General features: G+C 46.8%; 1 protein-coding gene across 2 annotated transcripts in view; it reads left to right on the top strand.

Annotated features, from left to right (window-relative positions):
• Nucleotides 1-20,203, top strand: part of zfhx4 (zinc finger homeobox 4) — a 130,123-nt gene that overhangs the window by 105,170 nt on the left and 4,750 nt on the right. For both annotated transcript variants that reach the window (XM_036935113.1, XM_036935111.1), the window contains exons 7-11: nucleotides 2,316-2,405; nucleotides 12,412-12,545; nucleotides 13,355-13,561; nucleotides 14,185-14,305; nucleotides 14,556-19,970. In XM_036935113.1, coding sequence (XP_036791008.1) covers nucleotides 2,316-2,405; nucleotides 12,412-12,545; nucleotides 13,355-13,561; nucleotides 14,185-14,305; nucleotides 14,556-19,970 — 5,967 coding nt within the window. The remainder of the gene's footprint in view (nucleotides 1-2,315; nucleotides 2,406-12,411; nucleotides 12,546-13,354; nucleotides 13,562-14,184; nucleotides 14,306-14,555; nucleotides 19,971-20,203) is intronic.

The raw sequence follows: 20,203 nt of genomic DNA, 5'->3' as shown, positions 1-20,203 counted from the left end.
AAGTGTGTCTTTAGTGTTCAGAGACCTTGTTCCCTCCCCCAGGGGAGTGGAGTGAGGGATGAGAGAGAGGGAGGGGAGGACAGGGCTTAGTGGAAGAGTGGAGTGGAGGAAAGGAAGAGATGTGCTGTCAACGGATATGCTGAAGAAACTGTGTGTGTGTGTGTGTGTGTGTGTGTGTGTGTGTGTGTGTATGTGTGTGTGTGTGTGTGTGTGTGTGTGTGTGTGTGTGTGTGTGTGTGCTTGCGTGCGTGACCGTGCGTATGTGTGCCAGTGAAACCCCTTTCTTGACCCCTCTGCACCCCCCCACCACACACACACACACAGATACATAGACACACACCCCCTTACTACCCCCCTTTACTACCCTTCCAGTCCACTTCTGCCCTCCCTCCCGTCTCCCTCCTCCCTTTCCCCCCTCCGCTTTTTTACCAGATGTGATATGGGGTGGAGGGGTGGAAGCAGACAGGGTGACAAAGACAAAAAAACAGGCATCCTCTCTTTTTCCTTTCTTCTTCTCTCAGACATTGTTGTGACCTTGTTATTTTGGTTGTATAATTGTGTGATGTCTCAGAGGGCGAAAGACAGTAGCAGCAAACTCTCCCTATCTCTCTCTCTCTCTCTCTCTCTCTCTCTCTCTCTCTCTCTCTCCCCATCTCTCTCTCTCCCTCTGCCTCTCTCTCTCTCCCCATCTCTCTCTCTCTCTCTCCCCATCTCTCTCTCTCCCTCTGCCTCTCTCTCTCTCTCTCTCTCTCTCTCCCCATCTCTCTCTCTCTCTCCCCCATCTCTCTCTCTCCCTCTGCCCCTCTCTCTCTCTCTCTCTCTCTGCCTCTCTCTCCCCATCTCTCTCTCTCCCTCTGCCTCTCTCTCTCCCCATCTCTCTCTCGCTCCCCATTTCGCTCTCTTTCTCTCTCTCCCCATCTCTCTCTCTGTCTATCTCTCTCTCTCTCTCCCTCTCTCTGCTTCTCTCTCTCTCTGTCTCTCTCTCTCTCTCTCTCTCTCTCTCGCTCTCTCCAATTTTTGCCATTTGCTCGTCTTTGTATGAACACATCATATACATCTGAAAAGGCCCCCGCTAGACACACACACACACACACACACACATCCACTCCCCGTCTTTCTCCCTACCCCCTCTCGTTTTACCCTCCTCCTCCTCCCCCCTCTATCTGTGTGAAGGAGGGATGAATTAGAATACGTCGCTGCACCAAAAAAAAAAAACATTTTCTTCTATGTTTCCTGGGGTGACAGGACATATTTCATCCCACTGTCACAGACATATTAATAAAACATCAGAACTGGGGTGCAGGCGCAATCACACACACACACACACACACACACACACACACACACACACACACACACACACACACACACACACACACACACACACACACACACACACACACACACACACACACAGCCATCATTTCTCCTCTCAATCACTCACCAGCATCTGCCATGAAAATTTCATGCTGTATATAATTTCCACTTAATGTACTGCTGCTTAAAGCGTCGGCGCCTGGGCTGTGTGTGTGTGTGTGTGTGTGTGTGTGTGTGTGTGTGTGTGTGTGTGTGTGTGTGTGTGTGTGTGTGTGTGTGTGTGTGTGTGTGTGTGTGTGTGTGTGTGTACTGAATAAGAAAGGGTTAATTATATCATGTTTCCGAGAGGGTTTTGGACCCCTTTTGCACACACACACACATGCACACACACATGCACACACACACCACACAATGGCCAAAGTGATTGTATGCAAATGTGTACGTGACCCCTAAGGCACCTTTGGCTAGGTCTCTATGGTTATGATAATACATGCTTATTAAGGCAGAGAAAGATTGATGAGCACAGCGATTTACACACACACACACACACACACATACCATTTTCATTTTCTCTGACACCCGCATTCATTGAATTTCTTCCAAAGGGGGCCCCTTTAAAAAGATATGAATTTGAACACTTTTTGGATGTGTTTGTTTTTTAATGTATGTGTGTATTCAGCTGTGTGTTACAGTGTGTGTCTGTGGGTGTTAGTCCTGGTTATCTGGCCTCTCTCAGTCTGCTGTAAAATCATTACAGAAAGAGAAAGGAATAAAAGCAAAAGTGTTTGCTGGATGAAGGAAAGAGAGAAAGAGAGGGAGAACTAGGGCTTGGTTAGAATAGGATTAGCGCTAGCTAGCGTACACAGGCAACACATACACAGGTTACCAAAAAGTATGATTATGTGTTTTGTTCAAACTGAGGGTTACTTGGTGAGCTGTGTACAGAGTGAAGCAGTATGGGTAATGTATTATTTTCTCTGTGTTTACTTTTCTCTCAGAAGAGCCATGTGATGATGAAGCCCCCCTTCCTCCCCGCTCTTCCTCCAGGCCTGGCCTCAACGACAGAGAGCTGGCTGACAGAGAACACAGTAAGAACACACACACAGTGTGAACACACACACCAACCCATACCTTCAACCCACCTATGTAGCATGTGTAGCATGTGAAGGCTTCAGACTAGCCTTTCTAAGCACTCCATCAGAGAGAAAGAAAGAAAGAAAGAAAGAAAGATAATGAGAGAGAGAGAAAAAAAGAGAGAGAGAGAAAGAGAGAGAGAGAGAGAGAGAGAGAGAGAGAGAGAGAGAGAACAGAAGAATACCAGAAACAGCTCAGAAGAATACCAGAAAGCAACCAGTAACCAAAATGTCCAAACCCTCTTAGATAACTTTCTGGATAGCACATTCACTCACAGTAAAGAATGCATCAATCTGGCAGTACAAAACATCAACTATATATACAGGAAAAGAAGCACAACTGAAACTGATTAAAAACTAAACACAATGACCACAGATGACAACTGGTTTGATGCAGATTTCTAAATTATGTAGAACACTATCCAACCAAAGGTACAGAGACCCAAATAATGGTGAAATAATGGTGAAATAATGGTGAAATAATGGTGAAATAATGTTGAATTACGCCTTTATTACTGTGAAACTTTAAAACTCTATAAACGTACACTCAGAACAAAAAAAGCACAGTACAACAGCAAGCAGCTGACACTAATTGAGGAGTCCATAAACACAAACAAATTCTGACAAAATTGGCGGAATTAGCGATACAAAACACTCTACAACACCATTCAAATTAATACAAACGCAGAACAACCTCAAATTCATGAAGCTATAAAGGACAATCCAAATCCATTGGACTCCCCAATTACTGACCAGGAGCTCTATAAGAAACTTCAGGCCCTCAGATTTAAAAAAGCATGCATACCTGATGGCATCCTAAATGACATGCTCAAACTCACGAGTGCAAAATTCCAGTTGGCTATATTAAAACTGTTTAATTTGATCCTGAGTGTATGTTATTTCCCTGACATCTGGAATCAAGGACTCATAACCCCAATCTTTAAAAACGGAGACAAATTTGACCCTAACAATTACAGAGGCAATACGTGCAGCATTAAAATTGGCAAAATAAAATAAATCTTTAACCAGGGCCTTCGTCAGGGTTGCAATCTGAGCCCTGCACTCTTCAATATTTACATCAATGAATTGGCCACTATTCTAGAAAAATCCTCAGCCCCTGGTGTTAGTCTCCACAATTCAGAGACTAAATGCCTACTCTTCACAGATGATCTATGCCTGCTGTCACCCACAGCACATGGCCTACAGCAGAGCCCGGACCTGCTAGAGCAGTACTGACTGACCTGGGCCCTGGCAGTAAACCCCAAAAAGACTAAAATAATGATTTCCCAGAGAAGATCCAGATCTCAGGGAATTAGACCAAAGTTCTCAATTGGTACAGCATATATAGAGTAGTGCACACACTACAATTACTTAGGTTTAAAAACAAGCTCAACTGGACACCTTAATTATGTAGTGAATGAACTGATAGAGAAAACACGCAGGGCATTCTAAGACAAAAAAAAAACAAATTAAAATTGAAATATCTATTAAAATTTGGCTAAAACTAATTGAATGTGTCATTGAACCAATTGCACTTTATGGCAGCGAGGTGTGGGGTCCACTTGCAAAACAAGATTTCACCAAATGGGACAAACACCCCATTGAAACCCTGCATGCAGAGTTCTGTAAGATTCTGTAAGATTATCCTACATGTTCAGAGGAAAACTACAAACAATGCATGGAGGGCAGAATTAGGCCATTATCCACTAATAATAAAAACTAAAAAAATAGCAATTAAATTTTGGAAACATCTAAAATACAGTGACTCCCTCTCATATCACTACCAAGCCCTGCAATGCCAAGAGCTGAGCAAAGAAAAGAGTCCCCTCATCCAGCTGGTCCTGGGGCTGAGTTCACAAACCTGTTCTACTAACACACTGACGCCTCAGGACCAGAACATCCAATCAATCAGGATAAACCAAATTACAACACAGTCAAAACAAAACTACATTGTTTATTGGGAAACACAAACACAAAGCAAATTGCAGTGCTATCTGGCCCTAAATCGACAGTACCCCATGGTTAACTATTTGACCATGGTTACTGATCAAAACCTTAGAAAAACCTTGACAAAGTACAGGCTCAGTGAGCACAGCCTTGCCATTGAGAAGGGTAGACACAGGAAAACCTGGCTCCTGTAGAGGAAAGGCTGTGCACCACAGCAGAACCTGAGACGGAGCTGCATTTCCTGACTAAATGTAAAAAATCTTAAACAATTAGAGTGTGTAATTTCCCCTAATTTGAAACCCTTATTCAAGGTTTCAAAGACCTCTCTGATGAGAATAGACTACCCGTACTGTTGGGGGAGACGCAGAGAGCTGTGGGTTGGCAGCGCTCTACATTGCTGCCTGCCATAAGATGAGGGACAGTGTCTGACAGACCAATCAACCTGCACATGTACTCTACTGTATGCTAATTGTTATTGTTGAATGTATGGTTATTTTGACCCTTGGTTATTGTTGTTACTGTTGTCCCGTTAACAATCTTGATTCTTATTATTTTAACAATGTAAATATCCAAAATAAGATTTGGCAGTATGTACATTGTTACGTCATGCCAATAAGGCAAATTTAATTGAATTGAGAGAAAGAATGATAATGAGAGAGAGAGAGAGAGAGCGAGAGAAAGAGAGAAAGAGAAAGAGAAAGATAATGAGAAAGAAAGAATGATAATGAGAGAGAGGGGGGGGGGAGAGAGAGAAAGAAAGATAATGAGAAAGAAAGAATGATAATGAGAGAGAGGGGGGGGGGAGAAAGAAAGATAATGAGAGAGAAAGATAACGAGAGAGATGGGGAGAGAGAGCGAGAGGAGGGAGAGAGAGTGAGTGAGAGAGGATAAATGAGAGAATATAACCATCCAGTGACCAGACCCCAGATTATTTTTTAATCAAATCAGTTGGCATGCTTGTAATTCATAAGCTCCTTGTATTAATCTTGCCTGTACTTGTGCCCTCTCCAATGACATATTCATTTTTCATAAGCGCAGGATTAGACAGCACGCATGTATGTGTTTTACTAATATCGCACCACATCCTTGTAACCCTTAAATGAGTTTTCCCCCTCTCCTTTTTTCTTTTGTTTTGTTCCATCCATCCTTTGCCTGATAGACCCTGGCCAATGTATGTCCCCATCACAATGCTTTTTGCTCAATGGGAATTTAAAAGAGAAAAAAATGACACACACAAAATATATAATCTGCATCCATTTGTAATGTAAGAATGGTGGTGCATGATCAGAGAGGCGAGGCCTTGTGTTCTAATGGCTAACAGGAACATCCCCTGGAGCTAGCTAGCATCTGGTCTGGCCGTCCCCTTGCTTGGCTTGGCTACATCGAATTTATCCAAATATCCACTCACATCACATGGCCTGTTTATGGATGAGATGGAAATCCATGCCCAAGATGAATATTACATGACCTCACTCTCTACCTTATTCTCCCTCCCTCCTGCATGCTATACCTCCATAATGTTGGGTTCAGTGGAGCAGAAGGAGAGCTGGGAGAGACAGCGAGGGCTATTCGTTTAGCTAGTCAACTATCTCTCAGCTCACACACACACCGAGCTAGTCATCTATCTCTCAGCTCACACACACACCGAGCTAGTCAACTATCTCTCAGCTCACACACACACACCGAGCTTGTCAACTATCTCTCAGCTCACACACACACCGAGCTAGTCAACTATCTCTCAGCTCACACACACACCGAGCTAGTCAACTATCTCTCAGCTCACACACACACCGAGCTAGTCAACTATCTCTCAGCTCACACACACACACCGAGCTTGTCAACTATCTCTCAGCTCACACACACACACCGAGCTTGTCAACTATCTCTCAGCTCACACACACACCGAGCTAGTCATCTATCTCTCAGCTCATACACACACCGAGCTAGTCATCTATCTCTCAGCTCACACACACACTGAGCTAGTCATCTATCGCTCAGCTCTATGTCAGTGGCAGGGACTAAAGTCAATGCAGTTGTAAATGCGAGTCGCAGCTGTCACAGTTGTAGTCGCAGTTGTGAATGAGAACTTGTTCTCAGCTGGCCTACCTGGTTGAATAAAGGTGACAAAATACAAATCAAAATGCATTTACACCCCCGTATTACCAGCAGCATCATTACCAGCAGCATCATTACCAGCAGCATCATTACCAGCAGCATCATTACCAGCAGCATCATTACCAGCAGCATAGTCTGATTTGGTCTGGCCTGGTTTGGTCTGTCCTGGTCTGGTTTGGTTTGGCCTGGTTTCGTCTGGTCTAGTCTGGCCTGGCCTGGTCTGGTTTGACCTGGTCTAGTCTGGCCTGGTTTTGTCTGGCCAGGTCTGGTTTCGCCTGGTCTGGTCTAGTCTGGCCTGGTCTGGTTTGGCCTGGTCTGGTTTGGCCTGTTCTGGCCTGGTCTGGTTGCTTGTTGTTGTGCTCTGCTCTTGTTTTGCTCTTTTCCAGCTTAAAAAGTGAGATTTAGATTTAGTGCGTCCATCTCCGTGCCCAATCTGCGATGAGGATAATTGTAAAACACACAGCAGTAGACTCCGGGGAGGCAGCTTAAACACAAACCAAGAGAGTACTGTTTGTTCTCCACATATCCAAGACCAAGATCTCTTAAACAAAGAGTCACAGATAGAGATGGTGAGAAAGAGAGAGAGAGAGAGAGAGAGAGAGAGAGAGAGAGAGAGAGAGAGAGAGAGAGAGAGAGAGAGAGAGAAAGAGAGAGAGAGAGAGAGAGAAAGAGAGAGAGAGAGAGACAGAGGGAGAGGTAGAGAGATGAGAGAGAGAGAGAGACAGAGGGAGAGGTAGAGACAGAGAGAGAGAGACAGAGACAGAGACAGAGACAGAGGGAGAGGTAGAGAGATGGAGAGGGAGAGATGAGAGAGAGAGAGAGAGAGACAGAGGGAGAGGTAGAGACAGAGAGAGACAGAGACAGAGACAGAGTCAGAGGGAGAGGTAGAGACAGAGAGAGAGAGACAGAGACAGAGGGAGAGGTAGAGACAGAGAGAGAGAGAGACAGAGACAGAGACAGAGACAGAGGGAGAGGTAGAGACAGAGAGAGAGAGACAGAGACAGAGGGAGAGGGAGAGGTAGAGAGATGGAGAGGGAGAGATGAGAGAGAGAGAGAGACAGAGGGAGAGGTAGAGACAGAGAGAGAGAGACAGAGACAGAGACAGAGGGAGAGGTAGAGAGATGGAGAGGGAGAGATGAGAGCTTTTCCCTTGCTTCATTGACATTGTCTTTTTTTAATCCAGTGTCATTTTAGATTAATTTTAATCCATGTTTCATTTTCCATGCAAATGTCCCTATGTGGATTAATTCCAGATTGCTTTGTGCAGTGTAGAGATGGAGCTTGTCAGTGGTATGGCTTAGGGGCCTCTCTTTAGAAATATCTTACTAAACAAAGCCCTTGCATGAAAATCAGCCTGTCAACTAAGGAAATGACTGACTCTACCTGCTTCAAATTAGCAAGGAAATTAGTCATTGTTTGTTTGGCCCAATGTTGTTGTATTCATTTCTCATAAAATTTGAATTTTACAGATGAGTGAAACGAAACGGAAAAAGTATGCAAACGAGATCAAATCTGGAATATTTTAGATGAACAAATTCCTATTTGCAAAACATGTTTGTTTGCATGGATGTGTCCCATAAATTTAGCCAGATTTGAAATTAGGGTTGGTCAATCTCTGCCGTTCCTAGATGCTAGATTAAAATATATTAAACATATTAGCATATTTAATTATAAGCCTACAGCTATTAGTTTTATTTTGATTTTAATCATTGCGTGGGTGAATGTCTTGGTCAATTTGTCAAATGTGACATCCGCTCCCTTCATATTTATCTCTCATTAAAAACAGGTCGAGGATTAAAAAAGGCAACAAATAAAAATAGATTGCCTAAAAAAATGGCATTAATTAAAATATACTTAATTTGGTCATCAGTTCCCCTTGAAAACATCTAGGTGCCTCTGTCCGTGTGACTTAGTGTGCTGCTGTTTGCCTGGCTGTGCTGCTCTGTCCGTGTGACTTAGTGTGCTGCTGTTTGCCTGGCTGTGCTGCTCTGTCCGTGTGACTTAGTGTGCTGCTGTTTGCCTGGCTGTGCTGCTCTGTCTGTGTGACTTAGTGTGCTGCTGTTTGCCTGGCTGTGCTGCTCTGTCTGTGTGACTTAGTGTGCTGCTGTTTGCCTGGCTGTGCTGCTCTGTCCGTGTGACTTAGTGTGCTGCTGTTTGCCTGGCTGTGCTGCTCTGTCTGTGTGACTTAGTGTGCTGCTGTTTGCCTGGCTGTGGGAGTGTAGTGTTCAAAGTGTGGCATTCTAATGTTATCAGGTGACTCTGAGGTCAGGATTATGCATAACCTTAGACCACTAGGCCTCTAAATCAACCTCTCTCTTTCCCTTTTCTCCCTCCTCTCTTTCTCTTTCTCTCTCTTCCCCACCCATTGCTCTCTCTATCGCTCTCTCCCTCAATTCCTCTCCCCCTCTCTATCTCTCTCCCTCCATTTTGCTCTCTCTACCTTCTCTCCCTCTCTCCCACCCTACCTCTTTCTCTCTGTCCATTGTCAGGGTAAATTTACTGCCCTGTAACCTAACCCCCTCTGCCAAATCTCAGGACTACTAAATTGAATAGTAAATCCAACCTGCCTCTGACCAGCAGAGCCCTCTTAACAAAATCTTAGAAATATATATTATTTTACTGACTTGTACCCAATCTTGTATTGCTCTATTTTAAATGTAATAGATTGTTTATGTTTAAAGATGAGATAGTAATTGTATATTTCTAAAGAAAAATGTGATAACAGATAACACATGAACCTCTAGTTTTTGTGAAAATGAAGTTTGCTGCGTTCGATTTACCGTAAAGGGCGCAAGCAGAAATACGTATGTGAGAAAACCATTAGGAGCGATTCTATTGTCGGCATTGCTTTTGAGGAACAATTTAGGACAGAATTATCCTGGTGTTCAAGAGAGAACTGAATTGGACACACTGGTGTATGTGTTTGAGTGTGTATCTGTGTGCGTCATGCACACATTCGTGTGTGCGTGTATATGTGTGTATACGTGTGACTGTGTATACACTTGGCGTCCTAACTACCATTGACAGTAGTAAATAAAGATGGGTGGGTAGCATGGTTGTTTTCTCTCCTGCAATGCAAACGGTCTGAACGTCATAAATCACTTTTTGATTTATCTAATCAGCCAAGGTCCTGCTGTAGCCAGCCATTTGTCATTGTAGGAGGAACCTTGTCAGGCCTGTTCTAGCCTTCGCCTCATCGCCCCACTGCCTCTCCGCCATGCTGCACAGCATCAGGACACGCAGGGAGGGAGAGAGAGAGAGAAAATGGGAGAGCAAAAAAGGAGCGTCATTAAGTGTGAGGCTCAGAAACAAAGGAGAATGAGACGTCTCTCTCTCTCTCTTTCTCTCTCCCCACATATTTTTATTTTCTTTATGACCATTCAGGGGCCAAGGAAGAAAAGGACAGTGTGTTAGATGGAGATAGGTAGCAGGGAATTAGACACCAGCTATCATGTACAGTCAAGTGCATAGATGTAGTGTACATAGTTTCCCTACTCAACTTGATCACATCATCTCGTGAAAGGCTCTGTGTCATTCCACTTACAATATGGATGAGAGGCATCTATAGTTTTGAATTCCACTGTGTGGGTCTTGAAATGGTCGCATGCAGATACATGCATATGCGGCGCTCGCCACTCAGCCCTGTGTAAAGTGGTGGAATAGGGATTCCATTTTGTCCATGTTCAAGGTTGCGTGACAGTTTGTTTCTTCAGAGTGCCGCCTTGACTGTGAAGGAGCTATAAGCCTTGATGAAAACAGCATGATGATTAAGAAAAGAAATCAGTAGGACACACACACACACACACACACGCTATACATTCACATTCAATATGATGACAATCAATGTCACTGGGGGCTACACGTCTGTCTTCTCCTCGCCAGTGTGTTTGCAACTACCTCTTGTCCAGCAATCTCCTCCTCTCTCCTCCTGGATGTCATTTAGTTGTAAATTGACTGGAAGATGGAGGGAGAAAATTGAAAGATGAAATTAGAAACGGTCATAATAAATGGAGGGAAGGAGAGAGTAGAGAAAAGGTCAGGTGATTGTGATGGGTGCGACGAGACCAGACCCAACTGGCCAATGAGCTGGTAGGGTTTACTGTCATGAGATGTATGTGACATGGCTCTCTCGCTCTCTCTCACACACACACACGCACACGCACGCGCACGCACACACACACATACACACTAGCATGCGCACATAAACACACACGCACGCGCACATAAACACACACGCACACACACACACACCAGCACTGCAGGGCCATCAAAGACCAGCGGAGGGTGAATAAAATACCTTCATATTCCAGGCTGCAGAGAATTTCTCGGATACTGTTGAAAATTCACATTGTGATTTCTTTTCTCTCCCTCTCTTTTTTTATTTTCTTCTTCCCCTCACTCTGTCACTTTTCTTGACAGGCCAATATTTCAGACTGCAGATATAGGGGGATTACATATAAAATAAGTGGAAGTCCGCTTCATGCAGCAGAATTGAAATGCATGAACGAGTGGGAGGAATTGATATGCACCGAGCACAAATACAGGGCAGGGAATAATATGGAATACAAAATGTTGTTTTCTTCTTCTCTACATGTATCAATGCTTTCCTTTTTTCCTTCTTGTATTTGTGCGACTACAGTGAAGCGTTGAGTTGCAAGAATGAGACTCACAATATTGCATTGAGTAACCAGACAAGGGAGAGGGAGAGGAGGGGATAGAAAAAAAAGAGAGAGAGAGGGGGGGAGAGGATGAAATGGAGAGAGAGAGAGGGAGGGAGGGAGGGAGGGAGGGAGGGAGGGAGGGAGGGAGGGAGGGAGGGAAAGAGGAAGGGAGGGAGGGAGGGAATAGAGAGAGAGAGAGAGAGAGAGAGAGAGAGGGAGGGAGAGGAGGAGATAAAGGGAGAGGAGGAGAGAGAGAGAGAGAGGGAGGGAGGGAGGGAGAGGAGGAGAGAGATCGAGAGGGGGAGAGGAGGAGATAGAAAAAGAGAGAGAGCGAGAGAGGGAGGGAGAGGAGGAGATAGAAAAAGAGAGAGAGAGAGAGGAGGAGAGAGACAGAGAGAAAGAGAGGAGGAGAAATTCAGAGAGAGAGAGAGAGAGGAGGAGATAGAGAGAGAGAGAGAGAGAGAGAGAGAGAGAGAGAGAGAGGAGATAGACAGAGAGAGAAGCGTAGTGGGGTGCTACTGCTGTTTCTTTGTGTTGTGCAGAGAGAGTAAATTGCACTGGCAGAGTGTAGCTAAAAACACACACACACACACATACACAGTTTGGCTGTATCTAAGGATGAGGTAATGAAAGATTTATCAGTGGGCAGCAGCGTCTCTATATACAACCAGAGGCTGATCTCTTAGCATTGGGTTCTGCAGCAGTCACGTAAACCACCTCCCCACCTCCAGCCGTGACCAGGAAACGGCTTGAATATTTAGCGTGTGTGTGTGCAGATGCGTGTGTATGTGTACATGTTTGCCTGATTGTGTACGTGTGTGTGTTTGGAGGAAGAGGGGTGCTAGATGCATATGGCCTAATGAAGTGTATAATATTACCATAACATTTTGTGTATGTCTTGCTGTGATAATGAGGCTGGTTTGATTTTCTCTCCATTTCTCCATGTCCTCGGGGCAGAATGACTCAATGTATATGAATGATAATTAGGAGGGTGATACAATAGGTCGACACTTCTAGCCCCACAGCCAATGTCTGTCACAAGATGAAAATCACGATGAAAATCACCACGTGTCCATCTGTTTTTTAACTTGATACACATTATTTGTGACAGACATTGATTAATTGACCATTTTTTTGCCTTCATCCATTGAGAACTCTGATTTTACTAGAACATATTTTTTTATAACAGAGATACAAAGCAATCAAATAATTTTCCTCTGTGCTGTCTTGTGTTTTAGGAGTGAACTCTCTGTCTAAAGAGTCTCCTGGATCCAACGCTGTGGGAAAACGCTCCATGCTGCCAGAGAGACAGAATGACAGCCCGCCCAAAAGGCCCAAGTCTGCAGAGGGGAAGACCAGCGTTAGCGAGCAGGTATGCTAAGCTAGCTGCTAATGCTCCATGATAAACCGACAGGTAAAGCTATATTTAACCAGTTAGCCGGTATGCTAAGAGTAAATGTCTTAGAGAGTAGTGTGCTGTCAACAGAACTCAAAGGGTAAACCCCAAACTAATCCCTCACTGACAGAACACTTTAGCATCATCCATAGAACGTTCTCGCTCCTTTGTGTTCTTAAGTGGAATGCCTACCTGCCTGCACCAGGCAAGGCTAGGCCCTCTCCCGGTACCTCTCTCTTTGCATGTCTTTAAATGATATGTGTTTTTAAATTAGATTATGAAGTATTAGCTTGTCTGGTGGAGGGCCCTGAGTGGAAGGAGGCCCGAGTCATTTCAGAAATGGATTACATTAAGGCAGGTGGCTGGGGGCGGCCATTTTAGGAGTACTCCCTGTAATGAGGGCTAGGCGGGAGACGGGGAGGCGACACACCTTTGTCAGCTCTAATCTCCTGATTAGAAATTCCCTCCAATCATGTTTCCCACTAATAAAATTGCACGAGTCGGGGGGCTTAAGTGCATTACATGGAAAGGCGCTTGATCTACATTTTGTGTGTAAAGGTAAAGTGGGACGAGAACAGGGGTGGAGGGGGTGGTTACGATTTGTTTGCTGAGGGGAAATTCAGTTCAATCTTTTAGCCCTAAGTGCATGAGACATCTTCGGAGCACTCTGTCGTCTAGGTTTCTCAGTACTGTTAAAAGTGACATGTTTTTACCTGTTCGCAATAGTTACTTGTTCTGTTCTCCAGTATTTTCCCAGTAATAACCATGCTGTCTCTCTCTCCCAGCAGGCGCAGCAGTGCCCCTATTGTAACTACAGCAGTAAAGACGCCAACAGGATACAGCTCCACGTGGTGTCCCAGCATTCCATGCAGCAGCCAGTGATCAGCTGCCCACTGTGCCAAGACGTCCTGAGCAACAAGATCCACTTGCAGCTCCACCTCACACACCTGCACAGTGTGGCTCCAGACTGTGTTGAGAAACTGCTTATGACCGTATGTTTGATTCATAGATAACTTAAGAAAAAATGCGGAGGAAAAATCTAATTTGCTTCTAATGGCATTGCACGTACAGTACATTTTTCTCAAGGTCTAAAGGTTTTCTAGAGAGTTTTCTTTAATCACTTTTAAGATCTATAATGTTGAAATGGCAAATAGAAAAATGGCTTGGCTGTCCAGTGCTCCCTACATTCCCATAACTAACTCTGGTAAGTGCTGTCACTGTGCAGTCCTAGAAAACATGTCCGATGCATTTATCCCACTCTCCCAAGAATACGTCATAAACTTGACAGTTAAGCAAATTCCACTTTCTGAAAATGAGCTCTTTTAATAGTTGAGAGGCTAGTTGAAAAGTGCACCTCCATAGCATGTTTTTTGATATTTGCGGTGAACTTTTTGACTCAACGTCTTAACCACTGCACTATCATTATTGTTAATATCAATTCAAAGTATTGTCAGCAGCACCTGCACCAATATTATAGTTATTAAATGATTATCTGCTATTACATTACATTTTATATTTTGATGCTTTTTAATACCATGTTGTTATGATGCATGTTGTAATTATGGATGGTTATGATTAAGATGATGAAGTTGTTTTTGTTGTGTGACTTTGATAGGTGGCTGGGCCTGATGTGATGGTGCCCAATAACATGATGCATCCTTCACCTGGACAAGACAACACTCTGTCTCTGATGGATGCTTCTGCTGTTCTCTCTGAGAAGTATCGAAAGCCCACAGGTACGCAGAGCACGTTTACCCCTGCCGGTATTGAATGCACTGTTTTGAGGTTGTTTGGAAAGTGTATTATTTCACCATCTTGAGTTACAGTAAGTGTCCTTGGGTTGTAGAAGGGCCCTGCTACACAAATGAAACAAAATATTATTCATTTTCACCAGACAAGTTTTACATTTCCAGACATGATATTCAGTGCATTTGTACAATGTCTTTTGTTCATGAATTTAATTGGTTTTTCATTGTCCTTTCTCAGGGAACAGTTCCAAGGAGGAGTTGAACAGCACAGGCCAAGGCAAGAGTGAACTAGACCTCCATGGAGAGGAACTCAAACCCCCCAAGGATGGGTCTGAAGCCCCAGACTGGAAGAGGTCTGTTGTGGTCGGGCAGGATCGAAAGAGCCCTGACTCCCTCCAGGACCATCTGAACGACCTCCAGAGATGCCAGCAGCAACAGCAACAGCTCTCGGTCTCTGACCGCCACGTCTACAAATACCGCTGCAACCACTGCAGCCTGGCCTTCAAGACCATGCAGAAGCTGCAGATACATTCCCAGTACCATGCCATCCGGGCGGCCACCATGTGCAGCCTCTGCCAACGGAGCTTCCGGACATTCTTGGCGCTCCGTAAGCACTTGGAGAACGGACATCCGGAGCTGAGCGAAGCCGAGGTCCAGCAGCTCTGCGGCAGCCTGCCGGTAAACGGAGATTTCCTCTCCGAGAGCGAGGCCAGGGCCTACGAGGAGGCCCAGCAGGCCTTCGAACAGGAAATGGAGAAAGACGATGAGCTGGATCTGGAAGAGAAGGCCAGCCCAACAGGAAGTGACAGTAGCTCGTTGCTAGATGACATGGGAGCCGAAACTAAGCGAACCCTCCCCTTCAGGAAAGGCCCCAACTTCACCATGGAGAAGTTCCTGGACCCGTCCCGGCCGTACAAGTGCACAGTGTGTAAGGAGTCCTTCACCCAGAAAAACATCCTCCTGGTCCACTACAACTCTGTCTCTCACCTGCACAAGCTGAAGAAGGTTCTCCAGGAGGCCTCCAGCCCGGTTCCTGCAGAGACCAACAACAATGTAGACAACAAACCATTCAAATGCAATATCTGCAATGTCGCCTACAGCCAAAGCTCAACCCTGGAGATCCACATGAGGTCTGTGCTGCATCAGACCAAAGCTAGAACTGCCAAAACAGAGACAAGCAGCAGCAGTAGCAGTGGAGGGAGTGGGAACACTAGTGGCGTGGCTCCATCCAGCAGCCCAGCCCCAAACGTACAAGGCAACAACACTAACTCAGACACTGCTAGAAGCGTGACGCCGTCGGCTAACAAAGAAAACACTGTAGATGCCAAAGAAGCCAAAAACAGCAGCAACAACGCAAAGCAAACTACTGATCATGTCTCTGCACAGCAAAGCCATCAGAATGCTCAGTCCCAAGCTCAACTACAGATGCAGCTCCAACATGAGCTCCAGCAGCAGGCTGCCTTTTTCCAGCCCCAGTTCCTTAACCCGGCTTTCTTCCCCCAGTTCGGCATGACCCCAGAGGCTCTGCTTCAGTTCCAGCAGCCACAGTTCCTGTTCCCCTTCTACATCCCAGGGGCAGAATTCAACCTGAGCCCAGAGCTGGCTCTTCACTCAGCCGCCGCTTTTGGAATGCCAGGATTGACTGGTTCTTTCCTGGAAGACCTGAAGCAGCAGATGCAGCAGCAACACCAGCTACAGCAGGCTCAGGCTCAGCAGCAGGCTCAACAGCAGGCTCAACAGCAGCAGCAACAGCAGCAACAAGCATCCCAGTTGCAGCTCCAGCAGCAGAAAAACCAGCAACTGCAGAGCCACAAGCCCAAAATGGAGCCCAATGCTGTGTCAGTGTCTGACATACAGATGTCCAGAGAGGCAGAAGAGCATCTGGAAAAACAGGAGAGCAAAACAAAGACGGAAAACGGAGGGGAGGGAGTCAGTGAGGGAGGAAAGGACAACAAAGACAAAAAGTCCAAGTTTCCCGAGCCACTGGTTCCTCCTCCACGTATCGTGTCAGGAGCCAGAGGAAATGCTGCCAAGGCCCTTCTGGAGAACTTTGGATTTGAGCTGGTCATCCAGTACAATGAGAACAGGCAGAAAAACCAGAAGAAAAACAAAGAAGGAGAACAACAACAACAACCGCAAAAAGTGGAGATCAATAATGACAAGCTGGAATGTGGGATATGTGGAAAGCTCTTCTCCAACATGCTCATTCTCAAAAGCCACCAAGAGCACATCCACGGACAGTTCTTCCCGTATGGAGAGCTGGAGAAGTTTGCCCAGCAGTACAGAGAGGCCTATGACAAGCTTTACCCCATTAACCCCCCTTCCCCAGAGACTCCCCCACCTCCGCCTCCCCTCCCTCCTCCCCCACCAGCCCCAGTGACCACCCAGCAAGCTCCCTCCAACTCCATGAACAAGCCCCAGACCCAGGCCCCATCACCTGCCCCTCAACAGGCTACCCAACCCCAACCACCACCCCCACCTCCCCCTCCTCCACCACCCTCTGCACCCCCACAGGTTTCTCCCTCTTCCGTCCCACTAGATTTCTCCCTTTTCCCCCCTCTGATGATGCAGTCCATCCAGCACCAAGGCTTACACCCTCAACTCGCCCTGCAGCTGCCTACAATGGACTCCCTGTCCTCTGATCTCACCCAGCTCTGTCAGCAGCAGTTAGGCCTCGATCCAAACTTCCTGAGGCAGTCTCAGTTCAAACGCCCCCGAACCCGCATCACGGACGACCAGCTGAAGGTCCTCAGAGCGCACTTTGACATCAACAACTCTCCCAATGAGGAGCAGATTCAAGAGATGGCCGACAAGTCTGGCCTCCCCCAGAAAGTCATCAAGCACTGGTTCCGTAACACCCTCTTCAAAGAGAGGCAACGAAGCAAAGATTCTCCTTATAACTTCAACATTCCACCTATTACCACATTGGAGGATATTCGGCTGGAGTCCCAGTATAGTACACTGGAGTACTACAGGACTGATGCCACTATGAACAAGAGGTCCTCCAGGACAAGGTTCACTGACTACCAACTGAGGGTCCTGCAGGACTTCTTTGACACAAACGCTTACCCGAAAGACGATGAGATTGAGCAGCTCTCCACTGTGCTTAACCTACCATCGAGGGTCATCGTTGTGTGGTTCCAAAACGCCCGCCAGAAGGCCCGGAAGAGCTACGAAAACCAGGCAGATGCTAAAGACAACGAGAAGAAAGAACTGACGAATGAGCGCTACATCCGCACCAGCAACATGCAGTACCAGTGCAAGAAATGCAGTGTGGTGTTCCCGCGAATCTTTGACCTGATCACCCACCAGAAGAAGACGTGCTACAAGGACGAGGATGAGGAAGGGAATGAGGACAACCAATCTGAAGAGTACATGGATATGGGAGAGCCAGGCCCAGCCAAGCACCCAGAGTCATCCAAGCATCATCATGTAACAGCCACTAGCTCAGGCTCCAGCTCCCCTCTGATGCCCTCCCCTCGCCCCAACCTGGGGAAGACCTCACCCAAGCCTGAACCTCCCTCTGAGCCCAGACCTAAAGAGCCAGAACCTGCCCCTTCCCCAGTTATGATGAAGTCTCTACCAGAGCCCAGACCCTCCAAGGCCTCCACCCCTCAGCCACCCCCTCAGAAGACCTCCCAGCCCCAGATGTCCAGACCCCACTCCCAGCCTCAGTCAGCTGCCGTCCCCTCCAGCCCCCTCTCCCTCGCCCTCTCCTCCCTCACTAACAGCCTCCCTCCCCAGATGCTCCAATACCAGTGTGACCAGTGCAAGATAGCCTTCCCAAGTGTTGAGCTATGGCAGGAGCACCAGCATATGCATTTCTTGGCTGCCCAGAACCAGTTCCTCCATTCCCAGTTCTTGGAAAGGCCCATGGACATGCCCTATATGATCTTTGACCCCAATAATCCTCTGATGACTAGCCAGCTGCTATCGGGAGGACTCCAGATGCCAATTCAAAGCGGTTCTGGTTTGTCCTCAGGTCCCGGCTCTGGCTCCATGAAGAGAAAACTAGACGAGAAAGAGGATGGATCCAATGAAAAAGATAACGGAAACATGACTGAAGAACAGCACAGAGACAAACGTCTCAGAACTACCATCACCCCAGAACAACTAGAGATCCTCTACGACAAATACTTGCTGGACTCAAATCCCACAAGGAAGATGCTGGATCACATCGCCCGTGAGGTCGGCCTGAAGAAGAGAGTGGTGCAGGTGTGGTTTCAGAACACACGAGCCCGAGAGAGAAAGGGACAGTTCAGAGCTCTGGGGCCCTCCCAGTCACACAAGAAATGCCCTTTTTGCCGGGCGCTGTTCAAGGCCAAGTCAGCTTTGGACAGCCATATCCGCTCTAGACACTGGCATGAAGCCAAACAGGCAGGGTTTAGTCTGCCCAATAGCCCACTGATGAACCAAGACGATGGAGGTGAGAGCCCACACAAGTACAACTTCTTTGAGTATCCACAGCTACCCACCAAGACTGAGCCGAATGAGTATGAGCTGCCCGCAGCCTCCTCAACGCCAGTCAAACCATCTGAGGCACCGTTAAAAAACTTATTGAGCCCTTCATCCTTAAAAGCAGAAAACTGTGATGAATCTGAAGGGCTTAACATGAATTCTGCAGAGGCCTCATCCTACGACATCAACAACAAAATGGACTTTGACGAAACCTCGTCCATCAACACGGCCATAAGTGACGCCACCACCGGAGACGAGGGCAACAACGAGGTAGAGAGCCTCACGGCCAACGGAGGGGACAAGCTGGGATGCGACAGCAAGAGCAACCAGGCCCAGAGCTCAGACGGGGGTGGCGACGACCGCTTCCCGTTCAGCATGGTGAGCCCCTCCCTTAGCTACTCGGGCAAGGACGGAGACTCCTGCTCCTACTCCTACTCGTACTACAGCTCCAGAGATGACGACATGGACGACAACAACGACCAGAGCGAGACCTCCAGCCTGACCGACCCCAGCTCCCCCAGCCCCTTCGGAAGTGGAAACCCCTTCAGGTCTGGGAAGGGCAGCGGCAGTGGTGGGGAGAGACCAGGCCACAAGCGCTTCAGGACTCAGATGAGCAACCTTCAGCTGAAAGTCCTCAAAGCTTGCTTTAGCGACTACCGCACACCAACCATGCATGAGTGTGAGATGCTGGGCAGCGAGATTGGCCTCCCGAAGCGTGTGATTCAGGTGTGGTTCCAGAATGCCCGCGCCAAGGAAAAGAAGTTCAAAATCAACATCGGAAAGCCATTCATGATCAGTCAAGGTGGGCCGGATGGGCCCCGGCCAGAGTGTACTTTGTGTGGTGTGAAGTACACTGCCCGGATGTCCATCCGTGACCACATCTTCTCCAAACAGCACATTGCTAAAGTGCAGGAGACTCTGGGCAACCAGGTGGACAGAGAGAAGGACTATCTAACGCCCACCACGGTCCGTCAGCTGATGGCTCAGCAGGAGATGGATCGTCTGAAAAAGGCTGGGAGCGACGGGTTCAGCAGCCTGGCCGCCCAGCAGCTTCAGACTGCAGTGGACCAGAACAATGCACTTCACGGCCTCAGCCTGCCCTCAGGCTACCCCGGGATCTCTGGACTTCCGCCGGTACTACTTCCTGGGGTCAACGGGCCGTCCTCACTTCCTGTTTACCCACCCAACACACCTGGTGAGTTAGTATGACGAACATAGAACACACAGAGAATAGTAGCTTTATTATGAACATTTATTGTCCATACTTTATATGCACAAAAGACTCTTTCTCTACTCTACTTTCTCTGCTCATTCCATTACAGTGTTGTTGTTGGTGGGTATAGAGATATTTTGACCAAACGTTGGAGATTGTGTAAAGGACACTTTAATGCATGCATGATCTCAACGTTCAGTGCGGAACTGCTAAGT

The sequence above is a fragment of the Oncorhynchus mykiss genome, chromosome 11 (genome assembly GCF_013265735.2).
Source record: "Oncorhynchus mykiss isolate Arlee chromosome 11, USDA_OmykA_1.1, whole genome shotgun sequence".
Classification (NCBI taxonomy): domain Eukaryota; kingdom Metazoa; phylum Chordata; class Actinopteri; order Salmoniformes; family Salmonidae; genus Oncorhynchus; species Oncorhynchus mykiss.
Note: the sequence above shows the minus strand (reverse complement) of the source record. Positions and strands in the feature narration are given on the sequence as shown.